Source organism: Sardina pilchardus, chromosome 8, assembly GCF_963854185.1.
Source record: "Sardina pilchardus chromosome 8, fSarPil1.1, whole genome shotgun sequence".
In the NCBI taxonomy this organism is placed as follows: domain Eukaryota; kingdom Metazoa; phylum Chordata; class Actinopteri; order Clupeiformes; family Clupeidae; genus Sardina; species Sardina pilchardus.
In genome coordinates this window covers 34501870-34527609 of record NC_085001.1, presented here as the reverse complement: position 1 = coordinate 34527609, position 25740 = coordinate 34501870, and the positions used below count along the sequence as shown (strand labels likewise).

Here is a 25740-nt window from a genome sequence, read left to right as displayed (position 1 = left end):
TCTAGAATATAACCATATGTGCCACTTTTGCATAGATGTTTTTAGTTAGATGAAAAACTTTGGATTATAAAACATTTGTTATCATTATCATATTGTCACAGGTTTTTTTGGGCTTGATTTTCAAAAAGCCCATTTTCATCTTCTCATTTCACCATGTGGACATTTAACAGGATTTTAAAAAATCCATCATTCTGTATGTGAGGATCATTTGTCCAAAATATGGCCTTGTTGCTGTGTTTTCTTATTGAGATATGATTTTTGGAAACTGCTGTCTATAAATCCACTGAATTTGAACTAGACCTGCAGTACCACTTAACACCACATGTGGTGCTCTTTTACAATGGAAGTCAATGTCACTTGTTTGCTTCACATATCCAATCTAAACACACATTTTATGGTTCATAGTTGAATTGCTCTAAATAATTATTGCAACATGAACAACATACTCATCAATAATGATTCACTATTCACACTGAATATAAAAAACAATACTTAATTTAAAGTTAATTTTTTAAAGGTTCCTCTGGGCCTCTGTTTCACCATCAGAAGTCACACCAATTCATTGTGGAATAAGAAGTTGCCCTCTGGCATCCACCAGCAATTTCCAACAAATATTTTTTCCCCTTTGCTGTATATAACTTACTGGATTGTTCTGTTATCTGTATGTTCTGGGATGGAGCAATTGGCAATGTCCTTTCTATGAATATGCAGAGAGGGAGGTCCCTACGCACAGCTAAATGGTTGTCTCTTCTAAAAACTTTTCATAAGAGAAAGACAATATACAGGAAAAACAACATGATAAGACATTTACTGAAATCACAACAATTAGACTATTTTCACTTTGGACAACATAGCCATACATGCAAACTATTGATGTTATGTTGTACAAATGTATGTAATTCACATGACTGGATATTTTCAGTACAGATATCTTTCCAGTTACAATCTTCAAAGTTGTAATTACATTGTACATCTCATCAGACAGAGCCACACAGTAATAGATCAGTTTCACGACTCAAATTGTCTTCAGAAGATAAACATGGCACTGAAGAAGCAGTTCCAAGGGCAGAGTGGCGTTAGGTGAAGGAAGTATCAGTTGTGACTCTCACTTTCGGACAGATGCCAAATATGCATACCAAAAAAATGCTACCATATTGGCAAAGAGTACTCGAAACTGTAAAGAAGGAAATAAATGTTTTAATTTTTTTCAGCTCTTGTGTTGAAGTCAAATAATAGTATTTCATATTCCATACACACCTGCACAGGGACAAAGTTGATGTTAAGAAACTGGAATGGAGTCCATATCCACCAGTTCATCTTCAGTGCAGGCCAATAAGTCCTTGTCATTTTATCCTTCAGGTCCTGCCTTGTCTTGCGCTAAGAGATTTCAGTTTGTCATTATAAAACTGCATACATTAGTCCTGTATGCACTCAGCAATTCCACTACACTGGTTTTCATTAGTATGCTATTCATGACATAACTAGAAAGCCAGCCTGAATAAACCTCACCCACACAATGGCCCTCATTTATCAACCGAGCGTAGAAACCAGCGTACTGTACATCTGAGCGCAGAAATCATCTTACGACGGGGCTCATGTGTGATTCATCAAACTTTCGTATCACTCCAATTCCAGCGTAAGAATAAACGTGTGTTGATAAATGTGGCGGCCGGAAACAAGCGTAATTTAAATATCACGCCCCTATTTACTCGTTTTAATGGCCTCGCCCCTAGAATTTACGACATGAAGGTGCATTATACGTCCAAAAGAGATCATTTAGTGATCTCGAGCCACAGTGACGTCTAGCTGAACCTTGTTAATTTTGACAGCTAGAAGCTGTCCTCAAGGAAGGCGGAAAACTAGAGCGATGTAAGCGCAACAGACTTGATTTTCCCAGAGAGAACGCATCATACTGTAAATACATTCATTATAAAACCATACGACACTGAAATTTGCCCTTTGAAAATAATTCAAAATATATAATTCATGAATGTTGCGTTTGCCAGAAAGTAATCATCTCATATGGCTATCCTAAGCCATCAAATGTGTCAATATAATATGCTACATTACAGCATATAGGCTGCACATGTACAGGAAAGGTGTTATGTCCGAGATAGTCCATGAATTCAACTCTTCAACGTTCTAATCCACCGCCGATTTACTGTTGCACGGTGCTATGCCGCCTGTCACCCTGAAAAACTTGCGTACGCGAGTTCAAACTAGACGTGAGATTTGAGCGTATAGCAGCGATCACGTTTACATTGAAAAATGCCATACTTTGCGTGGAAACAAGCGTACGCTTGTTTTTGGTTATACGCACATTTCATAAATGAGGGCCAATGTGAGTTTGGGAAATTTGATCTGGAGTCAGTCCATTGAGAGGTCTCTATGTCTGAACCAGAGGCGTCAGGCCAATCAAAAAGCTTGGGCAGGATTTACAAGGATGGACAGATGAGCAACAGTTAAGGATAAACCCGGCCATTTTTTCCACACAGATCTGTTTCTCGAGGTTATGGAGTACTGTCTGTACAAAAAAATCTTTCAAGTCATGCCCCAAGAGCACTGTAACTGCCTAGCTGTTGCCTGCAGCAATTTGAGCTAGGTGTCTTGTCACCTTGCCAACCCACACATAATGCAAATAATGTTACTATTACTATTTTCTTTTTTTCTTTTTACCACAAAGCCTGGTATTATACAGTCTAACCCACAGGCATTGAGTCAAGTAGCCTATCGGTAGCTTAATTCAAGTAGTTTATTTGTTGTCTTATAAGCTTAATCATGGATGTGCGAGGACACTCGTGCCCAACACCAAACTTGTGCATGAGTCATCTACCAATCAGCATGTAAAAACTGGTGCCAGACGTTGTAACCATGTAACACCATGTTTTCAAAAATGTCGGCGGCCAAATGCCATGCTAACTGGCTGAAGCTAACCCTCCAAATCCGTCCCGGTGGCACAAAACTTGCATGCGTGGTTTTTCCGCTCAGAGGCACTAGGGGGAGGTGAGACAGCCGACATTCAACCAGAAATAAGAAAAATAACCATTCCAATGACTCCGAAGCTGATTAGTTAAAGTGTAACTGCACCCTAAAATATGTTTTTTGAGCTGGTGATTGATTGAAATTACTCATAAGTGGTGACCTACACTATTACCAGGGTTAATATTGACAAAAATCATGTTTCCCGAGAAATGTAACATTTCGTATGATTTTGTATTGGAGATATAGCTCTCCGCGCCCTCTACAGGTTGAAACATGCCATGGCATTTTGGTCCAAAATGCTATTAGAATGCTGACATAGTCCTGCACTTTTCTCCCGAGACTACGTCACCGGGTCATTACAAATTAGGAATGAAACGCCCCAACACCTGCTGCCCTGATTAGCGTATCTGTGATAAGCCATGTCTGCAGCACTCATTCCCAGATTGACACGAAATCACCATGGTTGATTGGCTGCAGCAGTGCTGCACTACCTTCCAAATTTCAGAACGTCTTGCCCATTTTGAAAGCCTTTTTTCAGAAATGTGAAGTGGGTGGAGTTATGGGGTGAAGTTACACTTTAAGGCAAATTAAGCTAAAAAAAAAAACTTGCATAGTTCACCTTTAAAGAAACACTCCACCGTTCTTTTCATATTAAACTACGTTATTCCCTTAAAGGAATAGTTTGGAAGTTTTTACGTTCCCAGCGTTCCCCTTTGCTGAACTGGTTCTGAGCTAACGCATTTCAACGGTAACATCCAAAACAGTCTCACTCACTCCACAGCAATATTGCAATGCGATGCAAGATTAGTTTTTATTTCTAACATTGTTCTATCAACAGACATGTGTTTTCGGGGGTTCTGTGGAGTGGATTAAGACTGTTTTCAGTGGCAGGCTGGATGTTATCGTTGACTTGCGTTATCACTTGCGGCACCAGACTAGCAACAGATGAACGCTGCACTTAAGGAAGGGCAGAAATTCACTGAAAATGGTCTCCACCGACCTATATCACCCCGACTAAGTTGGAAATGAGGTCCTATATCCAAAATTCCGAACTATTCCTTTAACTAAGACGAGTTGATACACTTGCTCTACTTTGATAGCACTTACAGTAGCTAGCCCAGTTCATTCATTAGGATCAAACAGAGATGAAGTTAGAAGCGACCAAACACCTCCACATTTTCTCTACTTAAATTAAATACAGTTACACAAGTAGTTACATGACAAGTATGGTGACACAAAATATAACGTGGCGCTACTCTAAGTGGGTATACTATACTGTATGGCGGAATAGTACTTAGGAGCACTTTGACTCAGCGCAGTAATATCATCAGTCTTGGTTTTTCAGGAGTAATGATATTACTGCGCCGAGTCAAAGTGTATCTGTATTTGTATTTGGTAAATTTCATGTAAGGGATTTTATGCAGCCAGGCACAGCACTTCAACAAATGGTGGGATGTCTCAGGGAATTTGTATAGGCTTGTGTTTTGTTCACTTACATTTTGTCAATTTTGCAGATAAACATGTGAGCTCAAATATCTTAAACCTATTGCTAACAGAATCGTGAACTGCATTTGGAATTCTTGGTCAAAATGTCATACAATTTCAAAACATTTTATTAATTAAAATAAAAAAATCAATTACCTCCAAAATTGTCATTACAGAGAAGAAAAGCAACAGGAAAGCTGGAGCGAAGATGAGGCGGTCCAATAGGAGTCTCTTAATCATGCTGAATGGCACAGAGGCAGGCAACAGTAACTCTACCAGCTGGTAATAGTAGTGGCTCACAGGACCAGTCACACACAATCTGCAATCATATCAACAAAAAATACAGACTGAAAATCAAAATGTATAATTATTTAAACCTAATTTTGACAATGCATCATATAAGGTTCAAACATTATGTGTTATGTGAGGGATCATCTTTTGACATGGATTCAAGGTTTTCAAAACAAAACTCGAGTGTTGGGGACAGCAATGTTTCAACATTCCATTTGTGTGTAGGCCTACTATGCGAGAGTAGGAAAGAACTGGCAAAATCGTAAAACTTTTCCTAATTGTAATCACTTATAGCAAGGTCACTAATAACAAGGAAAATGATATTAGGCCTACAGCATAATGTTAGCTACATACCGTACTTGCTTGGAGTTTTGATATGTAAAAGCATATCATTTATTTCCCCCATCTAAAACATAGATCCCATTGTGCTTCATATTATGCTTCAATTGTTGAGCTTAACTAGCAGCAAACAGTTGTAACTCCAAATAAGTGTGCGTTCAGGCACGTAAAGTCACGTAAAGTCACGTCAAGGACAGTAAAAAGCGATCCGAGTTTTGGGAGACGCATCTGTCCATATCAGATATGAATGCGATATGACACTACCTCCTGGATGTCGTTTGGATCCGTTTGTAAGAGGCATAACTATATTTGTGGCGTAGTAATATCCTCACTCCAAAGTGAAACTGAAAGTGCAAGAGTGCAGTAATATCCTCACTCTTGCACTTTCAGTTTCACTTTGGAGTGAGGATATTACTGCGCAGAGTCTAAGTGCTCCCAATGTTATTCCGCCACACAATATAGTTATCCCTTTTACCTGCTTAGAAATGCACCACGTCTTATTTTGTCTCACCATACTTAGTTGTGTGACTACTCGTTTGGTCGCTTCTAACTTCATCTCTGTTTGGATCCTAATGAATGCATTGAGCTAGCTAAGTGCTATCAAAGTTGCGCCGCGCGCCAGAGCCAGTGAGTGCACGCATTGAAACGTGAGAGGTATGTATCAACTTGTCTTAACTAAGGGAATAATATAGGACCCCCCAGACCCCCCTCTGGGCTAAGCCCCGGATGTCCACAATGTCTGGCTCCGCCTCTGAAAAGGAGAGTAACGAAATCGTTAAACAGCAATTATGATGGTTTGAATTGGGACTTTGTCTTCACCCTGAACAAAACGAGTGAATAATAGCCTATTTAAACTCAAAACAACTTTGGCATAGGCTATTTATTAAAGATAGCACGTTCATTAGTAGGGAAGATTATGTGAAAAATCCTTACGCGGTGGATAGAAGCATGAAATTTGGTAGTTCCTTGGGTGATCCTAAGACATCCTAGAAGAAGGGGTGCCCAAAAATATCTCAAACAGGAAGAGAGATTTTGAAGAAATTCAAAATGGCCGCCAATACAATTGATAGCTGATTCAAAAGCCACTTATACAACCTCCTAAAAGCTTGAAATTTGGTGTATATGTTCCTGGGATGATCCTAACCCTACAGTCACACAGGCTACAAGAGACAGCGACAACTCCACCAACGTGCCAGTGCGGAGGTGATTCGCGAGTGATTGACGGCTAACGATTGCTACGTGCTAGGTGGCTGACCGATACCTCGTACATTCCTTCAGATATATTTTTTGATTACAAAACCTGGCTCTTTGGATTTTAAAGTTCATGTTCCTCACTAAAAGTAGCAAAATATAAGGCAACAAACCCTGAACTTACTTGTTAGTACAGAAATACTGCCTTCGATTAGTTAGCACCGCCATCTTGGATAAAATGTTCAACTTTACTTTCAAACAAGGAATGTCACGCTTCCTTCACTCCGATTGGCAGTCGCTTTGTCGCTTCGCTCAACATTTGCATAAAAGAGCCCTCTTGTCTATTTTGGCCCCGCCTTGCTCGCAGCAGCGGCAAGCTCGTCGCTTGTCGCTGGCAAACATTCACTCCCATTGAAAATGAATGGCAGTCGTTTTGTCGCTGTCTCTTGCAGCCTGTGTGATTGCAGCGTTAGTCATCATGGAAGATTACACCAATTCTCAAACAGGAGGTGAGGTTTTTTTAAAAAAAGCTGAAAAATACTGCGCTATACAAGTGGAAGGAAGTGAAGTGAGATTTTGGCCATATGATTTATAACTGATTCAAAAGCGACCTGCACAACCTTCTAAAAGCTTGAAATGTGGTTTATATGTTCCTTGGGTGATCCTAAGTCATTCTGGGAGGTGACACCAAAAAAATCTCAAACAGGAAGTGAGTTTTTAAAGAAATTGAAAAAGGCTGCGCTACATGCCACAAAATTGTCAGCCATTTCAAATGCCACCTAAACTACTTATAAAAAACTTGAAATTTGGTATGTTCCTTGGATGATCCTAAGACGTCCTAGAAGGGGTGCCCAAAAAAATCTCTAACAGGAAGTGAGTTTTTAGGAAATTGAAAAAGGCTGTGCTGCCCGCCACAATATTGGAAGCTAGTTCAAAGACCATCTAAACATCCCCTAAAAAGCCTGAAATTTGGTATATCCAGTATGTTCATTGGGTGATCCTAAGACATCCTAGAAGGAGTGTCCAATATGTCTGTAAACAGGAAGTGAGTTTTTAAAGAATTTGAAAAAGGCAGCGCTGCTCGCCACAAAATTGTCAGCTATTTCAAATGCCACCCAAATAACCTCTAATACACTTGGAATGTGATGTTCCTTTGGTGATCCTAAAGGCTCTTCTCATTCATCTTTTTATATCCTCCGTTCCTTCCTTCGTAAGGCCTATTCGGACGGGATTAGTTTTATGGGGGGACGTAGAGTAATGCAGGTTTATCATATGACCTCTGTAATAAAAATGTCCAATACGGACGGGACTAGACATCTCTGTCATTTTACCTGACATGGGAGGAGTAACTACGTTTACGTTCTGCCGTCACATCTTCGTCGCCGTGCACGTGATACTTTGCGTCAGGTACGTGCGGCATTTTCAGATTTGAAAGACTACACAAGTTGGTTAAACTAGCAAACATTAGCTTTATGTTATGCCATACGTAGTTTGAAATGGCTAACAATATCAAGCTATTAGGCAAACTAGCTACATCCTATTAGGAGCTGCACAGCATGTTATGTTTTCATTCAGACTATGGTGGAATTGTTTTCAAATCAGGATGTGACGAAATATTACAGACATCTTTACAGAGGGTTGCGTTCGCACGGGATTAATATTACCTAAGGTAATTTCTCCGGACCGTTTTACGGAAGGTAAAAGTGTCTGTAAATGTCACCGACATACTCCGTTATGTTTACTGACATGGCGCGTCCGGACGGGACTACATTACCTGGTAATTATTACTTTACCTGATGTCACCCCATAAAACTAATCCCGTCCGAATAGGCCTCTAGATAAAGAATGATGGGGCAGCAACAATGGGATAGTCTATCAAGTGTTCTTTATAGTCAGTGGGAACAAGCTCGAGGACTGAGGAAGGAAGGGAGGATAGATAAAAAGACGAATGAAAAGAGGCCTAAGACACACTAGAAGGGGTGCCCAAAACTATCTCTAACAGGACATGCGTTTTAAAAGAAATTGAAAAAGGTCGCACTAAGGTTGTGCCCGCCACATAATTGGCAGCTAATTCAAATCACCATCTAAACAACCTCTAAAAAGCTTGAAATTTGGTATGTTGGGTGATCCTAAGACATCCTAGAGGGAATGGCCCAATATAATCTATAAACAGGAATCTAATTAATATATAAGCAGGAAGTGAGTTTTTAAAGAACTGTCTTAAAAGAAAAGGAATTATGAAAAGAAATACACTATCGCTACCTACATGCCTAGTGCTGTTGAATCCTCCGGGTTGGTCTGGTAGCTAGGCAAGGCTGTGCATCTTCATTTTTTGTCTTGTGCCAACAATGGCCACGTTTCCCAAACACGATCTTTCTTAAGGACTTAAGAAGGCTCCAAAGAAGGAATCGCTAAGAAGGAGCGCTAAGATACGGGTGTTTCCCAAACGCGTTCTTAACTCATTCACTGCCTTTGACGTCTTTAAACGTCAATTTAGACACATACGTTGACTGCCATTGACGTCAATTGCCTTTTTCAATGGGGAGGGCTCCTGGGTGGGCTTGGGAACGATCTGGCAGAGTTTCAGGCTTGTAAACAGACTGCACTAGCGATCCGAACCTCTAGATGGCAACAGTGCCATTTGGATCATTAGTATCTGCCTAGAGTGCTCAAGTCATGCAGAGACAACTAGCAAACACACTGAAGATCGACCACAGTGGATCTAGTTTGCACGCGATGCAGGGAATAAATATGCTTACTTCTTACATCAAGGATGGAAAACACGTGAACGGTATGATCCATTTACATTGGATATTGCGATATAGACTAACAACAACCTTGCTAGTGCTAGCTTGCTAAGTCTAGCGTCCTGTTCAGAGTCTTTAGCGACCATCAGAGTCCCTAGCAACCTTGACGAGACTGACGAGATAACAGTGCAATCGTGGTTGACATACTACTGAAACGCTAACGTTAAAAAGTTGATTTTCACAAAAAGATCGTTTTCTCCATGTTTTGGTCAAAAACAGGTGTTTTTAGCAAACCTAACCCATGTTCTACTGACGATTACTAAAGAACGGAAAACGATAGAAACAAGCCGTTTTTCCTGGTGAAAGAAGAGAGTCTACTCTTTCATTTGGTACCTTCGGTGTTTACATAGTCATAAAGCTCACCGTTCGGTGGATCTTGGAAAAACAGTCAAAATGCTGTAAAACGTCTGGCAGTATGGAGCGCTCTGCACTGAAAATCGCTGGCAGCCAATGAGTTAACTGCCTTCTTAGGAGAATCTTAAGATCAAGCCAAAGAAGCTTCTGAAGAAGCTCGTAACGAGAGCTGTTCACCACGGTGGTGCTGAAACTGAATCAATCGATGCCAGGCAAATCGATCACCCACCCCTTTATAAGCGCACAAGTCACACACAGCGCCCTGTGTTCCCCCTACAGGTGCAATTAGGCTACGCATCGTGTGTGCGTGCGTGTTTGTGTGTGTGTGTGTGTGTGTGCGTGTGTGCAGGCCCGGGTGGCTAATCGGGCGATTCGGGAGGAATACCGGTGGGCCGTTAACATTTTGGGCCGGTGTGAATATCGTGAGCTTAAATATATTGTTTCTGAAGATAATTTGCTGCGCCCTTGCGGCACTTCTGCAGCCTGGCCTGTGCGGTCGCGGCTCCTTACGTCTGCCAAAAAACTCAAACTAACTGATAAAACAGGGTGATTATCAATATAGCCTAGGTCTATTTTTTATTAGCTCAGGCCATTCATATATTAACTCATGCAAGACACATCCCATCTCTTATAGATAGTGTAGTAGTAGGCATGTGATGTAGGCTAGTCTACTTTATTAATATCCGAGAAGATGTAACCCTCCAGCCCATGTGGCCTGCGAGTGGGGTGCACATATGCATTAATGTAAACCGGACTTTTACCTCGCGGGCTTTGGCAACGCCTAGAGTACTGTAGCAGGTGAAGCCTCATTGGATTAGGTTCTTAGTTCAATTACATCTGTTTCCTTGATATCCGTGGAATGCCACAGGGTTGTTGATGTTTTTTGTATGTGAAGTATTAAACTCATATGCAGATGTGTTGAAAACTTAAACGTGTAATTCAATATTATTTTTTTAAGTCTATGTTTCTTGCACCAGTGATCCACAGCCACGAGTGCATTGCAACATTGAAAATTGTTTTATTGTTTAAAAAAGTGGAGGATACATTTCCCTGATGCAGCTTGATCACTAAAGCCTAGAAATCTAGGTGCCCCTAGCGGCAGGCTATGATCACTGAGCATTTGATCGCTAAGAAGGCTGTTAAGAGTGGGTCAGCTCGATCTTACTAAGATCTTCTTAAGCTAAGAGCGACTCTGGGAAACACGTTTTTCTTTCACAGCGTTCTTAAGAGCGCTCCAAAGAAGATCTTGGCGTTAAGAGCTTCTTAACGTGTTTGGGAAACGCGGCCATTGTCTTTTGGGACCTATTGGGTGTTTGTCTGTGTTGTTTTATTGTTTGTTGATTTTTGTTTGGTGTCTGTCTTTGTATGTCTTGTGTCACGGGTACGCTGGCTATTACGCCGCTCCGTCTGGCATTATTTATTTTTGTGTAGCGATTTGTTATTTTTTAAATTTGTTTGTTTGTTTTTGGTGTTACGGGCACGCTGGCGACTACGCCGCTCCGTCTAGCCTCTGTTGTTTTATGTTTGTCTGATTATTAATTAATTAACTGATAATTATACATAGCCTACGTATTCCTCTTTTTTCTATTTTATCATTATCATTATTATTATTATTATTATTTAATGTATTATTATTTTATTATTTGCCTTTTGTATCTTTTTATTGTTCTTGTTTTGTTATTTTGATTATTGTTGTTGTATGTTTTCTAACTCAGGGCATTGCTGTAAAAGAGCTTGATGCTCAGTCAATTTCTCCCTGAATAAAAAACGGATGTTGATGATGATGATATATCCACTAACTATCTCAAGAATACTGTAAACACAGAGAAGAATACTGTAAACACAGAGAAGCACCTCAGGCAGATCTCATAAAACCTGCACCTTCAAAATTGCTGCAAATGGTGGGATGCAAACTCGGGCCGCCTGCGTCACACTGTATGCTGTATCCCACTGAGCTAAGTTCACACAATCATAGCAGGTGAAATGGTTTTACCCATGTTTTTTTATCATACCAATTACTCTTTTTACAAATATAAAAACATGGTAGATGCATGGTAAACACATAGATGCATCGCGCTGCGCATGTCTAACACCATGAAAGACGCTAATAACGCAGAGCAGCAAGATTCCTTGAACCACACACGTCAAGTTCAAACATTTTAAGTTGCATAATTTTTAAGTTGAATAAATTCTTTGAAACTAGCGAATAGGTAAATCCTGTCGGAAAAAGTTTTTTCTTCAATTTTTAAGTTGTAGGTTACAGGTGATGAAAGCACAGGTTGACGGAAACATCTTTTTGGACTCGTTTTCCAACTGATTGGGTTTTTTTTTTTTGCAACACCGCTTACTTTAGCTCGAGAGTTAGCCTGCCACCGAACATGTTAGTTCTGTGGCATAAATTCCCATAGTTACCAAGCTGGGATTCACATACTGTAGGTTAAACCACACTAATGGAACGGAACTCTCACTAAAATTAGCGAGACTTATTGAAATAAGCCAGGTTTAGCCTTTAGCAAGGTTGATGGAATACCCCCCAGGACTCTTCGCAGAGAGTCTGGCCTAGATCCATTGGCAAACGTGTATTACCTGGTTGGTGGACGCTTGTCTGAAGTTTGAAATCATTGGAGTTCAATCATTGGAGTTCAACCACTAACATTTGGTTATGGAGTATCTTAACTACGGGGGACACAACGATAACGATAGGCTTGAAACTTAAATGTAATCGCTCCCAGGAATGCCCTCTGTTCGCTGGTTGGAGAGAGCTCTTTAGCCTCCTCAGAAAGAACAGTCTCTGCTGTTCCCTCTTGAGGATGCAGGTGGAGTGTAGAGACCATGAGAGGGAGCTGGTGATCTGTATGCCCTGGAACTGCTGACCATTTCTACAGGTGAATCATTAATGCAGAGAGGTATGTGATTGCCACCTTTCTTCCTGAAGTCAATGACTACAGTAGCTCTTTAGTTCTGTTGACGTTCAGGGAGAAGTTGTTGTGACACCATACAGTCAGGTATCTCACTTCCTTCCTGTAGGAGGCCTCATTGTTGTTGCTAATGAGGCCAATCACTTGTTCATGCTGTTGTCTTCATGTCTTGCACACAGTCATGACTGAACAGACTGTATAGCAGAGGACTGAGGCAACAGCCTTGTGGGACGCCGGTGTTGAGGGTCGGTGTGGATGATTTCTTGTTGCCTAGGGCCTGTTGGTCACGAAGTCCAGCACCCAACTGCATATGGGGCTGCTCAGACCCAGGTCTCTGAGCTTTAACACCAGCTTCGATGGTACAACAAAGAGTCCTTAGGAACCATTCGCAAGAACAGGCTGAAAGGATGCAGCCTTGAGGATGGCCGTGCCCTGCAGAAGCAAGGAAGGCTGTGGTGAAATGGGTTGATAACAAAGTGGTCACTCTAGCTAGCTCCTGTGCGCAGTGTTGGGAAAGTTCACTTTCTACATGAACTAGTTCAGTTCATAGTTCACAAATTTTAAAATGAACTAGTTCGTTCATAGTTCATAATTCCAAATTATGAACGAAGTTCACAGCTTAAAAAAAATTAACTAGTTCAGTTCATTTTTTCAATATGTTGCAAACTATAAGCCTACTCTTTTAAAATTGTTGCCACAGCCAGCAATTATTTCATTAGTTTAACATGAAATAGCCATTTTCAGACAGGTTTTACGCACATTCTGCTATAATTGCTTGCCGCATTTCTGACGGTAGCGGACATTCAGACATGAAGCATGCGAAATATACGGCCTCCTTTTATTCACATCTATAGAATTTCTATCAATTGGGCTTTGGTTCGCTGGGCAGAAATGCGGCCGCGCTTTCAGAAGAGTGTAGTTTTTACACCGGGAGAGGTGGCTATACCTTGCTGCATTAGCTAGGCCTATCTGCAGCGTGAGAGATGGAACTGTTCGGTGACATAGGGCGCTTTAAAAGGCTACACGTAATACTTCCCTTGATCATCAAGTCCGATTTTTTCCGCGATTGCATTCACAGCAGCTGTGGTGGCAACATTACACATAGGTCGGCAGCATGAAAAGTTCCGATAGTAGATACGGTAATATGAATTCAGGTAGGCATAGAATCTGGCATAGACAAAGAAGCACCTGCAACGGTTGGGCAACACTTTAGTGCTATTAACGGTGTGTTGTTTGCCTGAATTAATGAACGAAATTAAAAAAGAGTGAACGTAACGTTCACAAACACCAGAATGAACGCGTTCACAGTATCGTTCATCAGGCAGAAATACAGTTCGTTCAGTTCACCAAAATTATGAACGAGTTCATGAACTTTCGTTCAATGAACGCGTTCAGGCACAACACTGCCTGTGCGGTTAAAGAAGTCAGGTGTTTCTCCAAAGAGCAGAAAAGAAAAGTTGCAGTGCTTTGTCCAAACACTGTGTCACAATACAATGTCCACATGGGCGGAGTAGATCTTGCAGACATGATAGGGGCCTTGTATCATACCCCTGCAAGTCCCACTGCTGGTACATCAGCCTCATTTTGCAAATGGCTGACATATCCATTAACAATGCATGGCTGCTATATCGCCGGGATGCCAAAAGCTTTGGTGTGTAAAAGTGCAAAAGTCTCAAGCCATTCAGGCTAGAGGTTGCAGAGGCATTCCTCGATAGTGAAAAGAAGAAAGGAAGGCCCTCCAAGGAAAGGGAGGAGGATACGCCTTCCAGATGCATCTAAAGACCAACAAGCCCTAGACCCCTGGATGATGTCCGTTACGATCAACTGGACCACTTTCCAGTTTTTACTGAGAAAGGGAGGTGCAGGTTCTGCACAGATGGACCGGACAGACCACCATCTCCTGCCATAAATGTGGTGTTCGTCTTTGCATTGTCACTGGGGAAACCACGCACAACTGATTCCTTAAAGGGATAATCCGGAGTGAAATGCACTTTAGATTAATTTTTCGGACTATTGGGAGTACATACGTTGAGTTGACACCAAAATCATGTCATTCGGATGTATTTTGAGAATGTTCGAGTTCACCGTTTTTAGCCAAAACTCGTTAGCCTGGAAGTGACCGGGGCAAGTCCTTTCGCCGCTACAAAACGCTATTTTTATACCTCTTCTACTGTTCCAACCAACACTACACTTACGTGGTAGTGAGTAGAGGGTCCCTAAAGCCAAACCGAAGTATCCCCACGTCTTTATGTGGTCGGATAAAGAGTCCAGAATGAATTTAATCGAGTCCGTACCTTTCCGGAAATGTTATTAAAATGTTGCTAACGCGTTGCTAGCTGCAGCAGCGACATTTCCGGAAAGGTACTGACTCGATTAAATTCATTCTGGACTCTCTATCCGACCACATAAAGACGTGGGGATACTTCGGTTTGGCTTTAGGGATCCTACTCACTACCACGTAAGTGTAGTGTTGGTTGGAACAGTAGAAGAGGTATAAAAATAGCGTTTTGTAGCGGCGAAAGGACTTGCCCCGGTCACTTCCAGGCTAACGAGTTTTGGCTAAAAACTGTGAACTCGCACTTTCTCAAAATACATCCGAATGACATGATTTTGGTGTCAACTCAACGTATGTACTCCCAATAGTCCGAAAAATTGATCTAAAGTGCATTTCACTCCGGATTATCCCTTTAACTTTCACAGGAGATGAGGGGCGTTGCATTTCTTACTTACTTGTTAATTTGTTCATTTTGTCTTTATCAATCAGTTTAGACATAATCAAATCAATGTTAGAACTGTTTTGATTGAGTGAGAAATCAATCTGCTATTTTGAAAATAAGATATTAAACCAAACATTACTATTAAATAAAACATTGCAATATTTTGACTGTTTATAGAGGAAATGTGGGGCATTGTGATCAGATTTTTTTTAATCGAATGTTTTAAAATATTTTGAAAAAAAAAAATGTTTTTGTTAAAAGAATATTGCTATTCATAAATCATTAAAATATTTATGTTGACTCTTTTCATTCATATAGGGCAACGTATCCTTGGAGATACTCATAAAATCCAAAAAATGATTAAATGTTTTTTTTTTTTTTTTTCAAACTTGCTTTTTTCTTGCCTGTTTAAAGGAACACTTCATATTAAACTATGTTATTCCCTTAATTAAAGTGTAACTGCACCCTAAAATATGTATTTTTGAGCTGTTGATTGATTGAAATTACTCATAAGTGGTGACCTACACTATTACCAGGGTTAATATTGACAAAAATCGTGTTTCCCGAGAAAAGTAACATTTCGTATGATTTTGTATTGGAGATATAGCTCTCCGTGCCCTCTACAGGTTGAAACATGCCATGGCATTTTGGTCCAAAATGCTATTGGAATGCTAACGTAGTCCTGTACTTTTCTACCGAGACTATAGGTGACTCTCATGTAAGGATTTATCGGTCCTTCCTTCCTGCCTCGATCCTTCCCCCGGTCATAGCCCCTCCTACTAATGAATTTTGTGAAGGAAACGACGAAGGAATGAGCGGAAGATGGAGGAACGAAGCTCGATGAACTGTGCAAATGAGACGTCCTCGACTGCGTACTCACCATTTTGCAAACGTGTGACGTCAGTGTAAAAGGGCGGATCCAAAAGATGCGCCGACATCTGTATGCAACTCATCATCTCTTCTGCTGATAAAAAGGACATTCACAACATTGTGTTTTGAACTCAACACATAACGCATAATTAAAAATCACTAGGTCCGACATGATGCTTTTTTGTGCAGATACACGAAATGTTTCAATGACAAATGTTGATAAGGACGTTCAAATAATGAACTTATTGTTCGTTTGGCTACATTTATGTTTCTTCATGAGCCCCTAACAAAATCCCACTAAAGCAGTTTTAGCATCAACTTCACACGCCATAAATAACAGACAACATTTCTATATTTTTAAACGTTATTCATAGATTTCATCAGGTCCTTTTCCACAGGTGTATTAAAGGGATAATCCGGAGTGAAATGCACTTTAGATCAATTTTTCGGACTATTGGGAGTACATACGTTGAGTTGACACCAAAATCATGTCATTCGGATGTATTTTGAGAAAGTTCGAGTTCACCGTTTTTAGCCAAAACTCGTTAGCCTGGAAGTGACCGGGGCAGGTCCTTTCGCCACTACAAAACGCTATTTTTATACCTCTTCTACTGTTCCAAACCACGCTACACTTACGTGGTAGTGAGTAGAGGGTCCCTAAAGCCAAACCGAAGTATCCCCACGTCTTTATGTGGTCGGATAGAGAGTCCAGAATGAATTTAATCGAGTCAGTACCTTCCGGAAATGTCGCTGTGGCAGCTGCGCAACGCTTCAACAACACTTTACTAACATTTCCGGAAAGGTACTGACTCGATTAAATTCATTCTGGACTCTCTATCCGACCACATAAAGACGTGAGGATACTTCGGTTTGGCTTTAGGGACCCTCTACTCACTACCACGTAAGTGTAGCGTTGTTTGGAACAGTAGAAGAGGTATAAAAATAGCGTTTTGTAGTGGCGAAAGGACCTGCCCCGGTCACTTACAGGCTAACGAGTTTTGGCTAAAAACGGTGAACTCGAACTTTCTCAAAATACATCCGAATGACATGATTTTGGTGTCAACTCAACGTATGTACTCCCAATAGTCCGAAAAAATGATCTATAGTGCATTTCACTCCGGATTATCCCTTTAATCAAGCACCATACAGTCTGCATTGATAATCAAGGTGCTTGATTTCATACACCTGTGGAAAGGGACCTGATGAAACCCATGAATACATGATACGTCATCGATGCGTAGCCAGAGAATGCCCATCTCCGACACTTCCGCGTGGGATGGTCTTGTGTTTCCTCTCCTATCAGGATTGCCACTTCCCTCCTCTGTCCTCGGTCTTGCCTCCTCTGGTTGCAATTACATGAATGAGATGTCCTCGTGAAGTCGACTGTCAGCGATTTCCGGTGAATGAGAATCGAGGGAGGAAGGAAGGACCGATAAATCCTTACATGAGAGTCACCCTATGTCACCGGGTCGTTACAAATTAGGATGAAACACCCCAACACCTGCTGCCCTGATTAGCCTACCTGTGATAAGATCATGGAGGTATTATAAGAACTGGAGAGAGGGACTAAGTCCCGCCCCCATTCATTTCAATGGCCCATGCTAGGCTAGCTACTTCAGCCAGAGCCCCCCTTTAGGGAGAGCCGGTCCACTTCCTATTAACTCCATTGTACCGGATTGTTCCTGCAATCTGTTGAAATTCCGCTAGGGGTGCTGCCGAGCAAGTGATAAATGAATTGTGGTCTATGGAGCTATGCAGCTAACGCTCGTTTTTTTCACAGTTGACAACTTCATTTCTTAATGTACATTGTCGTAGTAGCTACCTGAGTATAGGTTTTCCACTGGAAATGAAATAAAAAGTCACTCATGTCCTTTCTGCTTTTCATAGGATGGGCCGCTTTCCGTGTAACATGCTAGCATTTAGCTCATGGATACTGATTGGTCAGCGAGAAATCGCGACCGATTACGACGACGTCGTGAAGCTGAACCTTCTTTTAGGTCTATGGCCGTAAAGTGGTTCGCTTTTGTGTCACGTGACATGAAAACTTTGAAAGGGTTTTTAGGAATAACAACACATATAGAAAATTGCATTGGTCAGCTAATTGTCAAATCAAGTTATCCTGCATCGCATGCATTAATGCAATTTCAGGAGAAAAAATTATATAAAGACAAATGTAAAATTGGGGGGTTCAGCTCCATTGCCACCCATTCATTCATCACTTGCTCGCGATCGCCCTCTAGTTACAGTACCATGCGGAAGTATTTCGCTAGTGGTCCTTCTCCCCTTATTAGACATTGGCCCTTTCCGAAACGGATCCCTACTCACTTCGACTCGGTTAGCGAGTGAACTTCCTTTTCAAGTCCACTCGTGGGTGCGGAGAACACTCGCATTTGAAGGGTTAGGGGGTTAAAACAGCGCTACATTTCGGATGCGCTTGAAGGGAGAAGGAAGTTGACGTCATATTCGTTTTCATAGAAATTATGAAGGCAATATATATTAAATCGCCAATTAAGATGTTCTGGACACCCCTGTGTATTAGGATATAGGCCTACATCCCTCTTCTCTCCTTTCGTTACTATGAGTGAGGAGTTGCATTTTATGCTTTATTTAACATCAAATTATAGACGTGCTGTAAATGCGACCTGCACATGTGTTTAAATATTACAGCCTACTTCTGTACGATCTTGCACATTTTACTGAGTATCAAACTAAACATGAGTTGTTACAATGTAGCTTAAATCACGCTTTTGTCTGTAAATGCTGTCATACGGACCAAAAAACAACTGGCAGGGAGATACGCGAGCTGCACGAACACTTGAAAACGGTTGCACCTGCGTTTCAAGACAGCATCGATGCTGACTTGCTCCTGGAGGCGTGGTAGCCCCTCTCCCTAGGCACTTCACTCGACTCAAAATTAGTTTCGGATGATACTTAATGTGGCGGACCCTCGCGTGAACGCGCAAACGAAGTGGAAGTGTGTAGTGTTAGGGTTTAGGGGCTGGTTTAGGAAAGGGCCATTCTCTGCTTCAGCCAAAAAAGTTTGAAATTGGCCGCAGCCATCTTTGAGAAAATGGCGTTCCATGGGTTTTCATTTCCGTCACCAGCTAGAATGAGCCAATTAGGTTCTACGTTACAACGAGACATAGTAAGGTACATCGTTGATGAAGATTGGAGAGTGAGAGAAGGTGTTTGTGAACGCGCTCCTATCGTTACAGGCGCAAATGTATTTAATTATTTGAGTTGGGATGGTGGTGGAGAAGTTTGCCCCTTGTCTCGAAATCCTATAATGTGATATTCATGTAATGATATAATAAACATGGCGAGTCAATATTGAGCAGAATTCACTTATCATACACATAAATATGATCCCCACAGTAAATGCTTTGAACTGACTGTAGCCTAGGATGTTATGTGCGCAATAGGCTGTCTACCCGACGAAAATGACTGTTAATAAGTAGACATGGGATGTAAGAAACGTGTGGATACCTGATATGCTATTTGTGCTGCACCCAGTGTGAATTTGCAGCTTAAACCTACATTTGTAGACAGACGAAATGAAGCCAACGCTTACCGGTAGAAGCGCGCATCCATGTGTTGTGTTTCAAGCAGCATGCATTTTAAGTCTGCTGTCACTGTCGGAAACTTTTGCCGTATGTAGGTTATGTGACCCCACAACGCTGCGTTGTTATGAACTACAGGTACGAACTGCAGCTGAGTTTTAAAATAGTCCTCATAGCCTACACGACAGTAAGTAGGTTAATAATTGGGTTTAGAGAATTGCTTCGCATTTCCTAAAATATCTTATAATACCTTGCCAACTCATACATAGTCTAATGCAAATAATAGTAACCTATAAGAACAACATTGGCTTTTTTTTATTCACAAAGCCTGGTATAATGATACAGTCTAATCCACAGGCATTAAGTCAAGTATCGGTAACTTAAAGGGATAGTTCGGGTTTTAAGACACAAAGTTATATGGGTTCCCTGTCAGCAACGTTGTGCATCAGCAATGACTTACCCCCCGACAGCGTCCTGTGAGCCGAGATCCAGCCGGTTTTTGATGCTGAAGAAAGTAGTCCGGCAAGTTTCTGGGGTCACGAAAGTAAAGTGTTTTTCTTCTCAAAACCATACGTGTTCAAAAGAGTGATATATTTGCACCACAAAAACGTTGTCCAGGAAAAATTCAAACCTCGTTATCTTGGCACTATTTTTCTCGATTCCTATCACTGCGCGCTACTGACAGCTGGACAACGTTTTTGTGGTGCAAATATATCACTCTTTTGAACGCATATGGTTTTGAGAAGAAAAACACTTTACTTTCGTGACCCCAGAAACTTGCCGGACTACTTTCTTCAGCATCAAAAACGATCAAAAACCGGCTGGATCTCGGCTCACAGGACGCTGTCGGGGGGTAAGTCAGTGCTGATGCACAACGTTGCTGACAGGGAACCCATATAACTTCGTGTCTTAAAACCCGAACTATCCCTTTAATTCAAGTCGTCAGTCATTTTATTTATGTCTTCTGGAATGCGTAATGAACATGGACGCGTGACGAAGCTCGTGCCCAACTCGAAACTCGTGCATGAGCTGAGACAGCTCGTGCATGAGCTGGTGCCGGATATGTTGCAACCTTGGAACGCCATTTTTTCAAAAATGTCGGCGGCCAAATAATATGCTAACTGGCTGAAGCTAACCCTCCAAATCCTGACGCCCTGGATAAGACAGCACTCATTCCCAGATTGACACGAAATCACCATGGTTGATTGGCTGCAGCAGTGCTGCACTACCTTCCAAATTTCCTGCCCATTTTGAAAGCCTTTTTCAGAAATGTGAAGTGGGTGGAGTTATGGGGTGAAGTTACACTTTAAGACGAGTTGATACATACCTCTCACGTTTCAGTGCGTGCACTCACTGGCTCTGGTGCGCGGCGCAACTTTGATAGCACTTACCTAGCCCAATGCATTCATTAGGATCCAAACAGAGATGAAGTTAGAAGCGACCAAACATCTATATGTTTTCCTTATTAGAATACAGTTACAATGAGTAGTCACACGACCAAGTATGATGAGACAAAATTAAACGTGGTGCATTTCTAAGCAGGTAAAAGGGATAACTATATTGTGTGGCAGAATAACATTGGGAGCACTTAGACTCTGCGCAGTATATCCTCACTCCAAAGTGAAACTGAAAGTGCAAGAGTGAGGATATTACTGCGCCACAAAATATAGTTATCCCTCTTACCTGCTTAGAAATGCACCACGTTTTATTTTGTCTCACCATACTTGGTCATGTGACTACTCGTGTAACTCTATTTTAATAGGGAAAACATGGAGATGTTTGGTCGCTTCTAACTTCATCTCTGTTTGGATCCTAATGAATGCATTGGGCTAGCTAAGTGCTATCAAAGTTGCGCCGCGCGCCAGAGCCAGTGAGTGCACACATTGAAATGTGAGAGGTATGTAATCAACTCGTCTTAATTAAGGGAATAACATAGTTTAATATGAAAAAACGGTGAAGTGTTCCTTTAAGGGTTAAAATGTCACTTATTGACTATTATTTGCTTCTATACAAATAAATGGTTTATAGAACAAATAAATATATACCATTGTGCCTGACGTCATTATTGTTATTTATGCATACTTTATGCTGTTGGTGAAAAAGAAAATGTGAATTATGTCAACATTTTAAACCATGTTTCCTGCATTTTTTTACATTGATCAGATAGATAGATAGATAAATTCAAGGACATCACTAAATGCATCATAACTTTGGAAAGGCTCAGGATATTCCAATTCATTGATAAATAGCCACAACTTGCTGAGCATCTCCTACACTGTTTCTCTATCTTGTAAAAAAATATGATGAAACTTAATTTTTAAGTGAAAGCAATGACATTTTGACAACATTTGGATAAATGTTGAGGAGAGGATTTTCCAAAACTGTTCATTATTACATCAACATTTTACATCATTACATAGAACTACTGCTTCTGATTACAATGATATGTGTATCCCATTGATGGTATGTGATATCCTCAAGAAATTAGTTGTTTTGTGTGAGGACCCACTGAGCAAAAACTGGTCCAAAATATGTCCAGAAGACGTGGTCGCCGAACTCCAGAAGACGTCTTCAGAATAGCCAGAATGAAAGTTTTTAAGACGTATTTCCTGGACGTTGAATAGATGTGTTGTTCTGGGTGTGATATAGGCGTCGCTTGAAGACGTCTGAAAGACTTAATTAGACATCCAGAAGACGTCCTCAGAGTAGCCAGAATGGCAGAACGTCTATTTGCAACTAATTTTGGCTGTCTATAGACGTCCCGAATGGGGTCAGGCTGGACTATTGTCCCAATGTCATTTATTAACTGATTCTGGCTGTCAAATAGACGTCCAGATTATGACCTCTTAGAACGATTATTTGCAACTAATGTTGGTTGTCTATAGACGTCCTAAGCCGGGTCAGGCTGGACTATTGTCCCAGTGTCATTTATCAACTCAGTTTGACTGTAAAATAGACATCCAGATCACAGCCTGGACAGACCACTGTTTTTTGGACGTTGCTTGCTCACTGGGGAGGTAATCCAACACCAAAAATGGAACGTCCAGCAAGGGCACAAAAGGGTTAATAGAACTATGTTGATTCGTGCCACTTCTAAAAACAGAGCAGAGATTAATTAATACTATTGTATAGTCAATTTGAATATGAAGTGGCTAAAAGATTGTAGTATAATTAGTCTTCCTGTTCATAGGCAGCGCTAGGCTATTTTTTGGGGTGCAGGGGTGGATCTCAGCACCCCGGAAAAATAGTCCTTATCATTGTGATTTTGTGAGATTGTTTAGTGCTCAAATTGTATTACTTTTGCAAACCTGATTTTAGCTAATATCCTGATTGCGATTTCTTGAATGACTGGTAGGCCTAGGCTATGCCTCTGATTGGTGGGCGCCGCGAGTTGCTTCAGTCTATTACGCGCAGATAACTTTGGGGAACGTGGTCGTCACAGTAGGCTACCTTCTACCACTGAAAAGGTATGGCTAATGGAGTGAAAATAAATCTAATCGAATGAACAAGTTTTATGCAGGCTACAGGTGTAGTATTTGTGGAACCAATCTGTGATTCCCTGATCAGAATGACGCAATGGTGACTAGAGTGCTGAAATGTACACTATTGACCATTTCTGAACTGGGAATTTCATCAAATACTGTATGTTTTGTGGTTGTAAAGTAGTTGCAGTATCACAATAAGTGCACCTTTGCGTAGGCTACATGGTTAAAATTCTGAAGGACAAAATAGTTTAGGTCACAGCACCAATATTTCTATCAAATAATCAATTCAAACCACTGAATTTCTTATGAAAGTGTACCAGATACATTTAAACATGAAAATATACAACATTTACTTACGGGGGACCATGCCCCCGTACCCCCCTCAGGGATCCTCTGCCTCAGTGCAACTCGAGGTCTAGTGACACCCTTCTTATGGGCTGAGCACCCCTATACTGTAGGTCTGATGCTAGAATCGCCCCTGTTCCTGTTTTAAGATCTCTAGATCAGTGATACGCCTATTTGCTCCGCCATTTACCATACACAAAAGCAGATATTGTGTTTCATTCAAAAGTCAGTGTTTTACATTTGCTTACCAGTGTATGATGCGTGCACAAGGGAAATGTTTTGATAACTATTTCTCATGCAAGCATCATGCAACCGTGCAAAAGAAATACAACTGTTGTAATTATATTTTATGCAAAGCAGTTCTCAGTTCTCAGCACTTTAAACATTGACTGCTTTGAAGTGCATAGCAATATAGCATAATACTAATAATTATGACCGCCGCTAGCATAGCTAGCGAAGCGGTCATATAGTTGTTGTCAAAGTTTTTTTTTTTTTTTTTTTTTTTCGTCATCGATTCTGAACTTTCCGTCAACGATTCCCGGGACACCGTAACATCGGGGCACATGAAACTTGGTGGGCATGTCCCCGGGATGTCCCCGGGGGTCACTCCACCCCCACGCTGCCCCCGCCCGAAGCCCAAAAATTGCAGTTTTTCCTACATAAGTACCTGAACCGTGGCACCGAGGATGACAAAATGTTGTACTGTGTGTGTGTGTGTGTGTGTGTGTGTGTGTGTGGGGGGGGGGGTGGGTGCGTTTCTGTGTGCCTCTGTGTGTGTTTGCATGTGTGTATGTGCATGTTCTGTGTGTATTCTGTGTGTGTTCTCTCTCTCTCTCTCTCTCTCTCTCTCTCTCTCTCTGTGTGTTCTGTGTTATCTATGTGTATTCTGTGTGTGTTCTCTCTTTCTCTCTCTCTCTCTCTGTATCTGTGTGTGTGTGTGTGTGTGTGTGTGTGTGTTTGTGTGTGTGTATGTGTGTGTGCGAGTGTGCCTGCGTATGTGTGTGTGAGTGTGTGCCTGCGTATGTGTGTGTGTGCATGCGTGTGTGTGTGTGTGTGTGTGAGTGTGTGCCTGCATGTGTGTGTGTGTGTGTGTGTGTGTGATCTGATATTGGAGTGACAGTGACGGCAGAGAACACAGTGAGCATATACACATAGAGACACATAAAACACACACACAAGCAGACACACACGCACACATACATAAAAGTTGCAGTAGGGGATGGAGTAGGCGATGGAAACAAAAGCGTGATTGATATTTGCGGAGAGAATGTGCAGGACTGAGCGGCGGTCATATTTGTGTATCGCTTTGCGGTACATCTAGTTGTGATAATAACCATTCTAATGATAATTTGAATGTGTAGGTAAAAAGCAAGCAAAGTCTGCCATGATTGGGCCTCAGGTCAAAGAAGTTTGAGAAAGGCTGCTCTAGAACACTTTCTTATTTCAGTAGGCAATAACAACTTCAAATTAAAACTAGTGTACATACCCATAAAGAGCATAATGGAATAGTCCACCAAGATTTAAGGCCCTGACTGGAACACCTTCTTTGGTCTTTTTTCTTGCCTCCAGGCCTTGCGACAATAGGTTGCCAAAGGCTGACAATATGCCACTGCAAATGATAATACCAAAACATTAAACAGCAATAACCAGATAACGATAACAAAACAAAGCATTCAAAACTACAAAAAGAAATTGATCAGTGTTTTTCTAGGAAATCTGATGATCGACAGGACCGATATTACCTAGAACTGACAAAAGGGTGCAAAGGTCACTTTCCTTGAAATGTGGCTGCTTGTCGACCTATGAGCTTGAAAGTGCATTCACTTAATAATATCTGCATACAATAATCTCGTTTATTTAATTCTATTTAAAGAAAACACCCCAATAATTTGTAGGGGAGCTAAATACATGCCAAACATACAGAAACGACAGGTAGGTCATGTCATAACTTGTTTCCCCCCCAATAGTTGTTTTTGAGCCCAATGGGTTACATAAACCGTAGCCCACATTTGCATTATGGCCATACACTCAAGACAAATAAGTAGCCTAGGCCCTAGATCGATGTCAGATTGGCCTACATAACCAAACCTTTTTTTAAAAAGAAACAAATTATAGCCTACGAAATATAGAAGTGTCAAACAGACCTCGTCACAGACTTCGTGATGACTGGGTAAATCCTCAGTAAATGTGTGTACTGCTGCAACAGCCTTGTAGGAAAAGCTGTTCTGGCAACTGGCAAACTTTGAGTAGACATCTTCAACAATTCCCCTGTGTGATTGAAGTGGGTTTCATGCACAAACCAATAGCTGTTAGAGACACTGAAAGTTCCCACTGCACCGAACTTCAGCAAAGCTGCAGCCTTCGATTGGCAGGGTGCATAGCCCACAAAGACTTGC

At 41.2% G+C, this 25740-nt stretch overlaps 1 protein-coding gene across 1 annotated transcript; it reads right to left on the bottom strand.

Moving 5' to 3' along the window:
- Positions 1–791: 791 nt before the first annotated feature.
- pxmp2 (peroxisomal membrane protein 2) lies at positions 792–25740 on the bottom strand. Its single transcript, XM_062543752.1, has 5 exons — positions 25489–25740; positions 24831–24953; positions 4624–4786; positions 1258–1377; positions 792–1174 (listed from the first exon to the last, which is right to left on the bottom strand). Exons 1-5 carry the CDS (start codon positions 25596–25598, stop codon positions 1106–1108), a joined length of 585 nt encoding a protein of 194 aa, XP_062399736.1. The 5' UTR covers positions 25599–25740; the 3' UTR covers positions 792–1105.